Source organism: Atta colombica, unplaced genomic scaffold, assembly GCF_001594045.1.
Source record: "Atta colombica isolate Treedump-2 unplaced genomic scaffold, Acol1.0 scaffold10, whole genome shotgun sequence".
Lineage (NCBI taxonomy): Eukaryota > Metazoa > Arthropoda > Insecta > Hymenoptera > Formicidae > Atta > Atta colombica.
This window is the reverse complement of record NW_017259184.1, coordinates 734,631-749,917: the sequence shown is the minus strand read 5'-3', so window position 1 is coordinate 749,917 and position 15,287 is coordinate 734,631. Positions and strand designations below refer to the sequence as shown.

The 15,287-nt window shown below is 35.1% G+C and overlaps 2 protein-coding genes across 3 annotated transcripts in view; one reads left to right on the top strand and one right to left on the bottom strand.

Annotated features, from left to right (window-relative positions):
- LOC108684054 (histone deacetylase 6) overlaps window positions 1-2,699 on the top strand; it is a 7,859-nt gene extending 5,160 nt beyond the window's left edge. The window contains exons 13-19 of the mRNA XM_018188078.1: window positions 81-421; window positions 503-698; window positions 828-957; window positions 1,174-1,761; window positions 1,841-2,004; window positions 2,191-2,478; window positions 2,619-2,699. Coding sequence (XP_018043567.1) covers window positions 81-421; window positions 503-698; window positions 828-957; window positions 1,174-1,761; window positions 1,841-2,004; window positions 2,191-2,478; window positions 2,619-2,699 — 1,788 coding nt within the window. The remainder of the gene's footprint in view (window positions 1-80; window positions 422-502; window positions 699-827; window positions 958-1,173; window positions 1,762-1,840; window positions 2,005-2,190; window positions 2,479-2,618) is intronic.
- Window positions 2,700-3,751: 1,052 nt separating this feature from the next.
- On the bottom strand, window positions 3,752-7,437 carry LOC108684154 (GPI mannosyltransferase 4). Of its 2 annotated transcripts, none has more exons than XM_018188286.1 (5): window positions 7,372-7,437; window positions 6,725-6,896; window positions 6,248-6,648; window positions 5,403-5,941; window positions 3,752-4,978 (listed from the first exon to the last, which is right to left on the bottom strand). In XM_018188286.1, exons 1-5 carry the CDS (start codon window positions 7,390-7,392, stop codon window positions 4,060-4,062), a joined length of 2,052 nt encoding a protein of 683 aa, XP_018043775.1. In that variant the 5' UTR covers window positions 7,393-7,437; the 3' UTR covers window positions 3,752-4,059. The 2 variants fall into 2 exon arrangements, with proteins under 2 accessions (XP_018043775.1, XP_018043783.1); XM_018188294.1 differs by lacking the exon at window positions 7,372-7,437 and adding an exon at window positions 7,211-7,346.
- Window positions 7,438-15,287: the final 7,850 nt, after the last annotated feature.

Genomic DNA, 15,287 nt, shown 5'->3' with positions numbered 1-15,287 from the left:
TATATATATATATATATATATATAAAGATCTTTAAAAGGAAAAATTAGAATATAATTTTTTATTTCTTTGTACAATGAAGGGAAGGAATGCAACAATAGAAGAATTATCCTTGATTCATGCAATAGACCACATTGATGATATCAAAAGGACATCAACTTTAAAACTCAAGGAATTGCAAAAGCAAGCCTCAGATTACAATTCTGTTTATCTTCATTTTGACACATGGTCAAGTGCCTGCATATCTGCTGGCTCTCTTTTACAAATAGTGGACGCGGTTTTGAATGGAGAATGCCAATCCGGAGTAGCCATTGTAAGGCCGCCTGGACACCATGCTGAAAAAGACATTGCATGTGGTTTTTGTATATTTAATAATGTTGCTGTGGCTGCAATGTATGCTATACAGTTTTACCATGTAAAGAGGTATAATACTAAATAATTTGGCTTTTTAAACAGCAATAAAAATAACTTAGATTAGAAAAATATAATATACATTTATTATAGGGTGCTAATAATAGATTGGGATGTGCATCATGGAAATGGAACGCAATCTATTTTCGAAGAAGATCCAAAAATCCTTTACATCTCTGTTCATCGTTACGATAATGGCAACTTCTTTCCAAATTCTAAGCTTGCTAATTATACAAGCACTGGTTTAAATGCAGGCGAAGGATTCAACGTGAACATACCGTGGAACAAAGTAAGCAATATTATATTTATTTAAAAAATATGTTTCATAAGCAATTATTTATATATACAGTTTCATATAATTTAAAATTATTGACTATAAATTATTGTGAAAATTATTGACATTCATTACATTTAACAGAAAGGAATGGGGGATGCTGAATATATAGCAGCTTTCCAGCAAATTGTAATGCCTATCGCTTATCAATTTAATCCAGAACTAGTCCTGATTTCGGCCGGATTTGATGCCTGCATTGGTGATACACTTGGAGGTAAATCTATTTTAACATCAAAATCAGTTATCGTTTGTACTTATCTCAGATATTACTTTTGAAACATATAAAAATTTGTCAGTTTCCTCACCATGTATTTATATATATGGTATATAAATGATATAAAATGTATTCATATTAAAAAAATTTTTTTATATATATTTTAATAACAGAAAAATTTGATTCCCAATAAATTAATTATTTTTTATTTTTCAGGTTGTCTCGTAAGTCCAGAACTCTATGGCCATTTAACCCATTGGCTCTCATCCCTGGCCAATGGTCGTATAATCCTAAGTCTCGAAGGAGGTTACAACATCAACTCCATCTCTCATGCGATGACTATGTGTACAAAGGCACTCCTGGGTGATCCTTTACCGATGTTGGATCCTAATCTCATTCCTTGCACTAGCGCGATCAATTCCATCAATAATGTACTGAAGACTCACAAGAAGTTCTGGCCCAACCTGCAGTATGGAATGTCCTTACCAAAAGAGAGACTACTTTCCAAATTTAAGACAATTCCTAACAAACGTGAAGAGCAAGAAAAAAATGCGGATAAATTGAAACAAATATTTATGGAACCAAAGATCGCCTTAGAAGGAATTGAGAGCGAAAAACTAGACTTGAATCTGGCGATTGATAAGAACTGTTTGAATTTAGTGACGGACGAGGAAATTTCGAAGTTAACGTGCGAAGTAGAGAATATTAAAATAAAAAATTTCGAATTACACGCGATGAAAAACGAAGCGGTTGAAGCGAAAAGAAATTCTGAATTGAAGCAGAACGAAACGAAAAATCTGGATGGTATACATCGAATTCATTTTAATTAATCTTAATAAAAGTAATTATTGTGTCTTAACTGAGAAATATATTTGATTGGCAGTGTCACAAAATATACAAAAATGTGTGAACGAGACGCATCAATCAAGAGGTAACCAACAAGGAAATTCTGACATACACGAAGACCGCGATGATGAAGGAGCAGCATCTTCACAATCCGGAACACGACCCATAACTCTATCGGAATATCTCTCTGACAATCTGCAGGTGAAATATTTATTATTATGATATAAAATATTTTTTTATCAATAACTTCTTTGAAATTATTGATAAAATAATTAATAATTGATTGTTGTTATATAATAGTGTAATATATAATATTATATATACTTATTATTTTAGTATAATGCAGATATATAAATAAAATAATTATGTATTTTTTGCTGTATTTAGGCTCTGACGACAGGAGAAATGTTCGCGATCGTGCCCCTGCAGGACTGTCCACATCTGTTCACAGTCAACGAAGTTCCTCCAGGTGGAATTGATGTAACTACACCGTGTGTCGAATGTGCCAGTATCGCAGAAAATTGGATTTGCTTGCAGTGCTATACTGTGCATTGCGCCCGCAGTATTAATCAGCACGCGATGCAGCACGCAGAAGAGTTCGAGCATCCCATCACGCTCAGCTTTAGCGATATTTCTGTCTGGTGCTACGGTTGCGAAGCTTATGTCGATAATCCTGTGAGTAGTTCCTTAACATTAAAACGTTTTTCTTCGATAAGATAATTAACTTTTATAATAAGCTAGTATAGTAAAAATAGTACTGTTTATATCAGAATTTATCTTTTTTCAACAATCTTTAATGCATACTGCATTTTTAGCGATTATATGCGGCAAGAAACGCAGCTCATCAAAGCAAGTTCAATGAAGAACTTCCCTGGACTTATAGCGAAAGTGCATAAACATACCTTAAGTAATTAAAGAAATATATTTTAAATAGTATAATAAAAAATATACAATATGTTTTCAATTTTTAGAAGTATATAATAACGTGTATTGTATACAGATAAATGGCAATGTTTTTATAAATTAAAAACTGATGTGTTAGAAAGAAAAAAAAAGAAAAAAAAGATATAAATCAGGGATAGTATCGAGGATTACTCGAGGAAATAATCAAACTATAAAAATGTTAATAATGTACTGAAATAATTTATTATTAACACCTCACTAGAAATTATTAATTGTACTGAACTGAAAAATATCTCGTATTAACTCAGTTGTAGAATTATACATAGTGTTCCGACAGAAGTTCAGTGTCTCAATAAATAAAAAAAGATTTCCGAGAATTTATTTCTTTATTTCTTTTATAAGTAAATAGTTCAACTATTTGATTCATAAAATATGCAATAATTCATACTATGTTAAAAAATTTCGGTACACTATGTATATTATATTTTTTATATACATATATAGATATATTTTTCCTTTCGAGAGAACGATCTCGATCTAAGATATATTAAAGTAGATATATTAAAGTCATTCACATGAAAGAATATAGAACAATAATAATAAGAATAATAAGAATAATAATAATAATAATAATAATAATAATAATAGGAAGCTAAGCATCATACAAATCGTTACATCAGAGAAAATTGAAATATATACTTTTTTTATTTAATTTTTCAATGTTAAAAAATATTCATTCTATCTTCAATGTTGATTTTCAAAAGAGAGAGATAGAGAATGATTGGAAGAGAAAGAGAATTGAACAAAGGAAAGTTTTGTTTCATTTTTATATTTTATTTATGTGCCTTCTTAATTTTATTTTAGATACTTCGATAAATTACAGCAATAATTGGTTTTTCTGTAAGAGATTTTGATCACAGAAATTGCTACAGAAAGTATCGTATCTTATTATATTAAATTTTATCTTTTCTTGGTACACATAAAGCATAAACTTTCGAAAGGGAACAAAACAAATAAAAATAATTTTCAATTAATTATTGGTTGATATAATACGTCACTTCTTGATTAACATTCTATTAATTTTTTATAAGATGTCTTACATCTTATAAATTATAAATTATATATAATTTATACAGGAATGTGTGACATGGAAAATCATTCCCATCGTTTTCCTCTTTTCTAATCCATTCTCATACACAAATTGCTTGCCTTAGGATTTTTCTTCTGTGTATAACAATATTCTTCGTATATTTGCCGCAATAAAATGCTGCTAATGTTCTGAATTATTTGTCAAAGAAACTGTATTAATAATTAAAAATAAAAATATATGAAATTTTGTACTTTTTAATTTATTCATTTATTGTGCCTCGATTTATTTTGTCTCAATTCAGGCATTAAATATTCGATTTTTAGCAACATTAATCTAAACTGTTCCATATATTCATAAATATCTTTTGCAGTATCGATGATATTGCTAAAAATACTATCGCACTTTAAATTTAATAAATGTTCTAGTCTATCGAGTGAACGCAGTGACGGTAATTTCTCCACAGAGATGTGAGGATAAAAAGTCTTGATTACGTGAAACTTGAACAAGTGTGAATTATTGCTCAACAATTCCTCGAACTCATTTACCGCAGAGGCCGGTAATGCGTAATACAACCTATAGGGAATATTTTTGATAGCAAACTTTTCCTCGCAATCCCTGATTTTCTTAGCGATGCTATCAAGTACCCATGATAGAGGTATGGAGCCTTGCTCGTATAAGTGAAAGTCCTGCATCAATTTGTACTTATGATTACTACTACTATGGTAGATCCTGCGAGTATTTCGCAACTGTAGCAACGCTGTCGGCAACGCATAACTGTACGAAGTATATAAGTGCACATGAGTAAGATGCGGTTTAGCCTTCAACTCCGTTGTGACATAAGACACGAGCGGTAGAATTCCGCCCTGATGTACGAAAGCGTAGAAGAAAGTCAGCAACAGATTGCTGATGTACCAAAGCATTAACTTCTTGGACGTGTGCTTCGCTGATTTGACGCGACTGGAGGATTTACCATTTCCATATCTTTGGACGATATCCAGACTAGGAACTTGACTCAGCTCAGGCGCGTAAAGAAACACTAGTGGAAAGAGCACCGGGATTATGAAACGAGGTTCCTGATGAGGAAAGAAAGACAACAAGGCGATTGGAATAATGAACGTGAATGTCATCAGACCTACAATGCTCTGCAGACGTGGTAGATGCAACCATTGTGCCTTCAGTCCGCTGAAAATGAATATTATTGTCAGTTAATTTTTTAATATCAACTATTTTGATCTATAATGTCTCTTTTTAAACAATTATAGGCTGTGTTCTGTTTCATGCATAATGATGCGCATGCATCATTTATCCTTGTTATTCACCGAATATTAAACAAGGATAAAAGATGCATTATGCACACCATATGTGAAGCGGAATGCACCCATATTATCTCCTGATATTTGTTTCTTTTCAATTAAAAAATGTTTCAGACAAAAATTTTATGATTTAAAACAAATAATGGTAAAATTAATTGTCGGAAAAAATCAATTTTCTGTGAAAACATGAAGGTCATGAATATTTCTTAAATACAATTATATGATTTTTTTTATATGATCCCTTAATTATTCTACATATACTGTTTAAAATCGGATCTCTGTATATGGCTCACCTGTGTATCATTTTCACAAATGTCAGCAATCCAATGATCCCTAGAATATTAAACAGCAATGGAATGTTTACTAAGAAATGCAGAAAACGAGGATGCAATCCATGTGATTCCAAATTTTTCGTGTTCGTATTATATTTGAGAAAATTAACCGGTGTCACCACAAAATTGTCAATTCCAACCTCCAATTGGCCTATCTCTGCCAGCGTTAAATATCCAAAATAAAAACTGTCAATTAGAATGAAAAACAACGCAGTCGGTAGTCCACAGAGAACAAAGACAATCATTCTGAGATGAAAGTCTTTGAAGCCAACGCTCATCGAGTTCAATCCTCTTTGCAGCCAGAAGAAGATGGGAACGAAGGCAAACGCGACGAAAGTCGGCCTGTTGAATATCCCTATCATCGTTAACGTGGCCACCACAAAGCAGTCGTTCAGAGAATGTGAGGGTAGCAATGCCTTGAGCTTGTAGTACTTGACTCGCTCTACGGCAGTTGCTGCTTCATTGTATTTCATGGAGAGGTAATCACTTTGCAATACCACCTGATACAAAACAGAGATTTAAAACAATGTGAGATACAAACAATAACTAAACATTGAAATCTCTTAGTTAATTATACAGATGGGAAAAGACATTCCACTAATTATTGAGCTTCGTATTCTTTTCTTCACCATAATATAAACTACATTATATATGAAAATTAAATCATTCCACCGAAATGTAATTTTCCATATAATTAACGAATTTTTTAATTTAATAATTAGATTTTTCTTAAGTTTATAAGTTCCTTTTTGCGAATCTTATTGAATGTTTTTATATAGCTTAATATTCAAAGGAGTCAAACGTACTTTCTCTGAATATGCCATGCACCGAGAAACAAAGTATAACAGTGAGGCAGTCAACACCAGTTCAATCGAGTTGGACAATGTACGGGTGGCATAGGTCAGCATGACATAGGAGCTAGCGTACGTGACAAGCCTGACTCTGTAATTCTGTCCATACAAGAAACAGATCTTGTACAGAAAATAATCTGACAGAAAGGAGAGTGCACACATAAAAAGCCGGGGGAAGAGCACAAAGAAGTATGGTCTCTTTAATGATAATCCAAAGAAGTAAAATGTATATGGAGACAGTCTGTTGAGAATTGCGTAAGGCAAACCAACGACGATTTGAGGAATGAATATAGAACGTATTGGAAAGGTGGCGTTGAACTCCCATGGCATATAGACATCAATATCAAAGTAGTTTCCTATAAAAAGTGAACAAGTATGTAAATATATATTAAATATAAAGCAAATGCTAAATATAGCAGGATGGTGACATACCAGAGATAACTTCAATGGACTGAAAGAACTCATCAGGATGAATATAGCCTGTCTGTGAAACAAAAGTAAGTACTACTCTCAATACTGCTAGAATCCAGTAGAGACCGATCCTACGCCGCATAGGTGCTGCAATTTGGTAGTCGTCGATGGATCTACGGTACTCGTTTTTGTGCTGAATACAAAAATTTTATATAGATACAAATATATAAAAGTAAGCTTGAATAAATAAGAATAACTAAAATCTATATATGTATATATGTATTAAATTGAGCAGTTTTGTTTATTTATAAAAAATGCAGAGACAAACTTTATCAAAACCTTTTCAAAATGAGATATTCACCATTTTTTTTCTAATTAAAATTTCATCTTTCAGATTTATTATATAATATTATTATTATATAATATTTATTATATAATATTACTGAGTTATCATATGCATTTTGAAAGAAAAATTTTACAAATATTAATATTAAAATGTCAAGTTACCTTCAATGACATGTTTTTTTGTTAGTTTATCATAACTTAACCTTATACAATAACAGTTCTTGGACATTCATTCATAGAAAAAAAATATGGAGTCATGAAATACCACGATTCTTTTCTAATTTATTACGACCGAGATACACAGAAAATTGCATTATAATTACGATATTCGTTATCAGAAGCATTGTTTGCGGGATACTTGTTAATTGACGAAGAATATAAAGTTTGGAATATCTTGTCTTATCTTTTATAATTAATGGCCCTGGTTCTCGTTGACGAGATAAACTTGGCCAGTCGTCTCCCAGCACCTCCAATCTTCCAACTTTCCAGGAGTCAAACCGTAGAGACGAAAAGAACTAGAATCAGAAAGAGCGTCAGTTTCCCCCCCTCCTCTCCCGACAAAAAACCCCACGCATCATTCAAGATGAATGATCCGAGCCAAGCTGCGCCACTCTCGGCCAAGTCACACTCGGATGCCGAGAAGAGAGAAGAGAGAAGGAGGGAGGGAAAGCAGAAAAGGAAGATCAATAATTGCAGAGATTGTTTGAAAAAAAAGAGGCAGATTTTAACCTGAGGATCTATAAGCATAGGGAAAATATCATTAGAAAAACGAGAGAGTTTTCTTGATAAATTTACCAAGGGGAGCTAATCTACCGCGAGATAAGAGGCAATAAAAAATTACATGGTTGGCATCCTGTCTAGGGATACCGCACGTATAGGCCAGAGAATCCATCATGTTTTTCCTATGCAAGCTGAAGTTTAAGTAGTAATATTTGGCACGAAGTTTGTTAGTCAAAACAATCTCCTGGCGGTTGAGTGACTTTTTCTGGTACCATGTCATATTAGAGGAGTTAGCGTAAAGCGAGGCGTAATGTTGTCCTGTAGTTCTTGAAGCGTCTTCGAAGTATTTATTGAAACGAGAGATCGACATTTTGTTGGCTTCCAAGATCAGAAGTAGAGAGTTTAAAGTTGTTCCTTCTTCCTTCTAAAGTAACCGTCCATCCGCTATTTCGTTACCCAGAATATCACGATGAGCCGGGATCTAGATAAGAGTGATGCCTTTGCTATAAGAGAGGCGAGGAGACGCTTGATCCAGTGTATGATGTAGTTAGAATTAATAAGTCTTGGAGCCAATAGATTCCAGGACGCTCTTAGAGTCAGAGAAAATCACTGCCTTGGAGTAACCAATGTTCTGAATTAAAATAAGCGATTGGAAGATCGCTCAGGCTGTAAACACGGTAGCCTCTGAAGTCAACCTGTATCGGAAACTGACTTCCGGAGAGTAAGTTGTCCTGTGTATCCCTGCTCTTCCATTTTGGAGCCGTGTGTAAAAAGCAATGGCTGAGTCGAAGATCAATGGAGTTGTCTAAGAATTCCTATTTAATAGCACAGTTAGTTTTCTCCTTGTCTGAAATAATTTGTTTATAATCCGATCGGAGCATAAAATCAGAGTAGGAAGTTTCGAATGCAAGGTGAAAAATGGATTGGAAGATATTATTAAAAGCATTGTTATTAAGGATGTAGTATTTGAAGTTTAGCGATATTGAGAGAATTCTTGATTTCTCCTCGGGTAACAAGCTCCTTTTCATGGAGCTAAGACTGCGGATAACTGGGTTATTATGATATGAAGCTAATATCATACAGAGGAAGTTCGATATAATATAGGTAATATAATATAGGATATAATATAGGTAAAGTTGTAGGATTTTGGGGAAAAGAAGAAGAAGCAAAAGTATGACTTTGGAAGTGAGAAAAGTTTTTAAAATCAAGAAGCGTATTGTAAAAAGGCGGAGAGAGGGAGCTTGGAAGCAACTATTTTTCTAGCTTCCACAAGAGGAATATTTTCCTGCGCGGCCAGGCCGAGGATAGTCTTATGCTTAGTAATGATAGGACATGTGTGCGAGATTGCGAGATGATCCCCCTCGCAATTGATACACCTGGCATGTGCTTGATCAATTGCTTGAGAGCAAGAGTGATCTTCCTCTCTAGTGAGTCCACAGAAGAGGCATCTTGGCTTGGTGCTTTTACAGTCTCGACTGATATGGCCAATTCTATAACAAACGTAACAAATCCTGGCTTTTGGAATATATGCATCGACGTTGTATAAAGCATTAAATAAAACTACTTTCTTCGGGAGTGATTGTCCTGCAAATTTTATACAAATTGTTCGCTAGGACACGTAAGTGACCTTGACTGTCATGCGTCTGTTTAAGTGTTGTACGTGTCAAAGTACTTGACCGTTGAGGTTAGATTTTCTTTGAGATAGTCCAGCGAGATGGACTAATCAATATCCTTGATAATTCCAGTGTGAAGGACTTTAAAGGATGGAATGAAAGCTCGAAGGTTGTTCTTATCGAAGATAGGATTAGAGATCACGCGATTAGCCGCGTCTGTAGTCTTAGTCTCTATTATGGCTTTACCGGCGCCAAGCCTTTTAATAAGAAGACTATTACTCTTGATAGACTCAGAAACAACGCGAGAAAGTACAGAAAAATGCATCGGCGTAGACTTATCCGCGTATGCATATATGACAAATGGGGGAATGTCATTTTTAGAATATTTATTAATCGAGTGTTCCTCATTTTGGCGGGCGCCGACGTCGACGCACCTAAGTGGGATTCAGATACATTGTTCGATAAATTATTCTTGGAGTGAGGTGAATCGACGACCAAGATCTTCGATCTCACCTCGCTTGTTATCTCAGCACTACGCTTACTAGATTTATTACGCGGTACTAGATTTCTCATTATCAGCATCCATAAGAAGCAGCGAATTGATGGCGACGACAGAGGCTGGTAGGTGTCACCACCGCCGCCATTACTGTCGGCGGCTTCCGCCTTCAAATTAGTGAGTATTCGGTTCATATTCGTCCGAAGAAGAGGCGTCCGTCAAATGCACACCAGAATCGGAATTGGAAGATGATGAAGAAGAAAAAGAAGGCAGAGAACTCGATTCCATTGAGGAGGGAGAGTCATATTATATATTATGCGATATTATAGACCTAACGACGGCTTCTATTTCCTCCCCCGATGTCGAGGGCTGGTGTCCCCCCATATGGGACCGAGAGAATATGATTTAGGAAAGATAATAGAGAGAAAGATGATAGAGAAGAGCACAAAAAAGAACACAGACTCACGCCAGCCCACTTAACAGGCCAAATTAGAGCGAAAAAGCGCTATACAAACGATTTATGCAAGAAAAGCCCCGTAAAATACCGCAGCGAACGAATCCAGGTGTGCATCTAATGCGTTATCTCGCGGAACTCCCATGAAGTTTGGAATAGTTTGGAGTTTCTTCTTCTTATGCTTCCGGCATAGCGCGATGTTCGTCGCGAGCGACACGCGATATCCAATGTGTACAGCTTTACCGATATTCTCATTCTAAAAGTATACTGTCATTGGATATCGCGTGTCGCGTGACTAACATCTGGTGTGCCGGAGCTATTGGGCTGTATTTTCATGCTGACGCTCGATGTTCGAATCGAGCATCAAAACAGTCACGTGATTAAAATTTAAGAATATCAAGGGATCAATTCTGTATCTTGAAACGAGGTGAAAATTACGAAAGTGAATGAATTTATTATAATACTAATAATTTCATTGGTTAACATCTAGTAAATTTGCTCACTTTTCGACCTCCAATTTTGATCACGTGATCTATTTTGATGTTGAAAATGACCGTGAAGTGAAAACCTAGCCTTAGTTAATGTCTCTTGTCTCTATGAAGTACGCGGAGACAATACGGCCGGATCACGATGTAAAGTTTTCCTAAAGCGATGAAAGTGCGATTACATGTAGTGTAGTACGCAATATGCAATACAAAAACTAATTAGATAATTATAGGAACCGCACAAACCGTGCCACTTGTTTCTTTTCTCTTCTATTAAATGCGTTCAGCAAATCGAAGGCGTCTGTTTGCTCTTTTATCTCGAAATCGTTCGGCAACTCGCATTTTTCTGTTACACGTCATCTCTGCGTTCGGTATTAACATTTCTAGAGCCAATCGAGCTGCTCGATCCACTCCGGATTCAAAGAATTCGCAGAGCTAATGCAGATTTCCGCCTAAATTAAATTCATAATCTGTATATTTATGATATAATGTATCCAATGATTCGTTAACACATAACGTACATTCATCTCTTTTAATATTTCTATTTTACAAATAATGTATTTGAACTATTATAATATCTGAGTCTACAAACAAATGCTATCAAATAGAAATTGATGGAGTTATTATTGATAGAGACATTATGTACTATATTAGATATACAACTTTGCTTCCGCCGTTTTTTTTCCGAAATTCGAGGCTTTATTGTAAAAAACTGGTTATACATTTATGATTCAAAGTATTGTCCATTGCTGGCCACTACTTTCTCCCATCTTTCGGGTAGCGTACGAATTCCGCGTCGAAAAAACTGATCATCTTTTGAGGCTATCCACGAATCGATCCAATTTTTTACTTCTTCATAAGACCGGAAGTGCTGGTCAGCCAGGCCGTGTGCCATTGATCGAAACAAGTGATAGTCAGAGGGAGCAACGTCTGGAGAATACGGCGGGTGGGGTAGGACTTCCCATTTCAACGTTTCCAAGTATGTCTTGATCACTTTCGCAACATGGGGTCGAGCATTGTCATGCTGCAAAATCACTTTATCGTGTCTCTCGTTGTATTGCGGTCGTTTGTCTTTCAATGCTCGGCTCAAACGCATCAATTGCGTTCGATACCGATCGCCTGTGATTGTTTCAGTCGGTTTTAACAGTTCATAATACACTACGCCGAGCTGGTCCCACCAAATACAGAGCATGATCTTGGACGTCAAAATCACCGTTCTTGAAGCGTTGAAATCACTCACGACACGTTCTTTCATTAATAGCGGCCTCACCATAAGTATTTGAGAGCATTCGATGAACCTCAGCCGCAGATTTCTTCATATTGAAGCAAAAAATTAAAACCTCCCGCAAATGACGAGAATTTAGCTCGTAAACTGACATTTTCAATCGAGAATAACTTTATGATGCAGACACAAATCGACTAATGTTTCTATGGGGTTATGTTGACAGATGTCCAAATTTATTGTATGACGTCTATGATCTATTTATTTCGACCACCACTTACCGCTAAAGCCATTTATAGGAAAACGGCGGAAGCAAAGTTGTACACCTAATAGATTTCATCAAGTCATCCGACTTCATCACGTTACAGCGGTTGTAATACAAGGTAATTAGAAAGGCAATGGGATACCGCACATCGATAAATGTCATGCAGAGGCCAAAGAAATCAGCCTCAACATTAGACTCAACTGCTTCTAAATTTATTTTCAAAGCAATGGCCAATAAATTTAGCTTGGCATATAAATTCTTAGAGGAAACGGAGATTATAGCCTCTCGAAGAAACCGATTAAATTGATGCACCAATAAAATTGATGCTATTAAGGGCTCTAAATTCTTCAAACACTTTGTGACTAGCCATTGCGAAAAGAACATACCATAATTCATCATTCCATCGCGGACCTCAGTGGCCTAGTCTCAACCTGGGTTGCCTGGCCAATACATCAAAAAGAAGAAGAAGAAATCCGAATAGGGGATCTTGAAGTTATTCGATACCTTTGCGAATAGCTCTCTTAGTCAGTTCGTCGGCGATCTCATTGTCGCGGATGCCACTGTGTGAGGGGGGCCATATAAAATTGACTCGGGAGTTATTAAATTTAGGGAAGATTTCGTATATGAGATAATATTAGCTAATATTAGATGTGGAAAAAAGTTCGTGGCGTTTTTCCCGTTAGATATAACGGGAAAAACGCCACAAACTTTTATAATTATTCGTTCTGTTATAGGATCTTTTAAGTGTGCGTCGAGAACACTTTTTAAGTCCGAGATTATGATAACTTGCTCTAAAAATTGTTGCGTAAGAGGATAAATTATACATTTCTTTTAGATTTAACTGTGGAGAGTAAATCGTAGAACCCTCCCTCCCCCTCCCCACATATATACTATCATTGATACTTTGGAGCCATTCGTGAAGAAAACGGTAGTCTTAAAATGTCTCGGAATGTATTTTCGAAAATAAGTTGTATATTTTATAAAGTAATAGACTTTAAATTTCTAAGGATTCGAGGTGGCAAGGTTGAGTATGTGATGATGGAATGAAAGAAATTCTGAAATGCCGAGAGCGAAGGAGATAAGTGCACTAACGGTTGCCATATAATCATAAGTTTTTATAATCATAAGTTTTAGCTTTTTAAGTTTTCCATATTAATTTTTAGCTGAGCAAATAAAAGACATATTTGAGGTAACATTAAATACAATAATTTAATACATATGCTTCAATACATATGCTGTTGTCATTATATTATTTTCATGCGCAGTACGCTGCGGCAGCAAAAATGTCACGTGATGCCAATTTTTCACAATTGCTTCCGCTGCATTTATTGGGCATGAAAAGGAATAATATAATAGCAATAGCATATGTATTAAAGTTTAACCTCAAATATGTGTCTTTTATTTGCTCAGCTAAAAATTAATATGGAAAACTTAAAAAGCTAAAAACTTATGATTATATGGCAACTATTAGTTACAATTTGCAAGACAACTATCATTTCAGGTAATTATTTAGAATTTAAAATATCCCCATCATTTCAAATCTTAATAAAAATGTACTTATTGTATATACTCATTATAATTGTATTCAATTTTCACATTTTTTGCAAATATTGCAAATTTTCTCGGCTTCGAATTCTTTGCTGTTCGTTGCTGTTCGTTCGGTTGAATTTTAATGAGATGCGACAAAATGTATTTTGCGTTGGAAGTGCGTCATCTCATGTAAAATTTTTAACCAATAGTCACGAATTGCTGCCGCGTGCTATGAAAAGTTAGCTATATGTGCATCATTTTTGTCTTCACATGCAAATGAAAGTGAGGACCGCAGGGTAGTGGTCACTAAGATATATAAGCTGAGATGAAGTCTATGCCGAGTCATGCAAAGATAAAAGTATATTCACTACCAGGTGGTCCTGGATAGAAATGATTTTGAGAAAATATATAGTTGTTAAGTAATCAAACCTTTGTTTCAGAAAGATTCTTTAGTTCTGCATGCATGACATTTATTAGAGTAGAGACACGTTAACCATGATAAATGTAGGGCTTGATTTTACGCGTTGAAATTTAAGTAATCTCTGGCTATCTTTAAGATCAAAGATAAGAGACACGTATTTGAAGGACGCGCGAATCATGGATCTATAAGTAGAAAGAAGAAGATTTGGATTAGCCTCTCCTCCCATGTGCCCCTTAAGATCGTTACAAATATAATTGAATTGCGTCTGCCCTTACATATGATTTTATATGTTTCTTTCTCGACAGTCTACTATCTAATACGATTCCCAAAAATCTTACCGAATCGCAAGGGGGAATGATCTTTCCCGCCAAGTTAACTGAGAGATTTGTATGAGCCATCTTTTTTCTTTTAAAGAATACTACGTATCATCTGCGTTTTGTTGGAAGGATATTTCGAGACTTCTATTCATCAAATACGATTGTATGTTCAACTGAATGAAGAATTTCCTTCATATTAATCTTAGAAGCATAAATTATCAACAATGTCATCGGTGAACTGAAAAAGAGAAGTATTAGAGTCCAGAATGTTATTAATTTTTTTGAAGTAGATATTAAATAGAGTTGGACTAAGAACAGAACTTTGTGGAATCCTCTTACGTGAGACAAATGGAGGAGATAGGGAGTCCTGAATAATAAATTGAATGTTGCGCGAATGTTGTGATTAAATTATTAATGAATTTGATAAGACGCAGGGGAAGACCCAAATCGACAAGATCTTGAACCAGAATGTGTGAACCAGAAACATTATCAAATACTTTATGTCTATGAAAATAGCTACAGTCTCTTGTTTTTTAATAAAGGCTGTGTGGATATGTGCAGTGAAAATTGTTAGATTATTTTGGCATCTGAATCTGAATTTTCTGAATCTGAATTGGATGTTGGGAATGAGACACAAGAGAAGAGGAAAGAGCTTCTGCAGTAAATTCTATCGAGTACATGCGTTCCAAAATTTTCAGCGCACAAGATGTAAGAGA

What these genes read in the sequence shown, in the direction of transcription:
- LOC108684154 (XM_018188286.1), bottom strand. Translation starts at nt 7,392, where the DNA reads ATGCTTCTGATAACGAATATC. An exon ending in TGCTTCTGATAACGAATATC is followed by an intron (nt 6,897 to 7,371) that starts GTAATTATAATG and finishes TTTTGTATTCAG; the next exon opens with CACAAAAACGAGTACCGTAG. An exon ending in TTTGTGAAAATGATACACAG is followed by an intron (nt 4,979 to 5,402) that starts GTGAGCCATATA and finishes ATTCATTTTCAG; the next exon opens with CGGACTGAAGGCACAATGGT.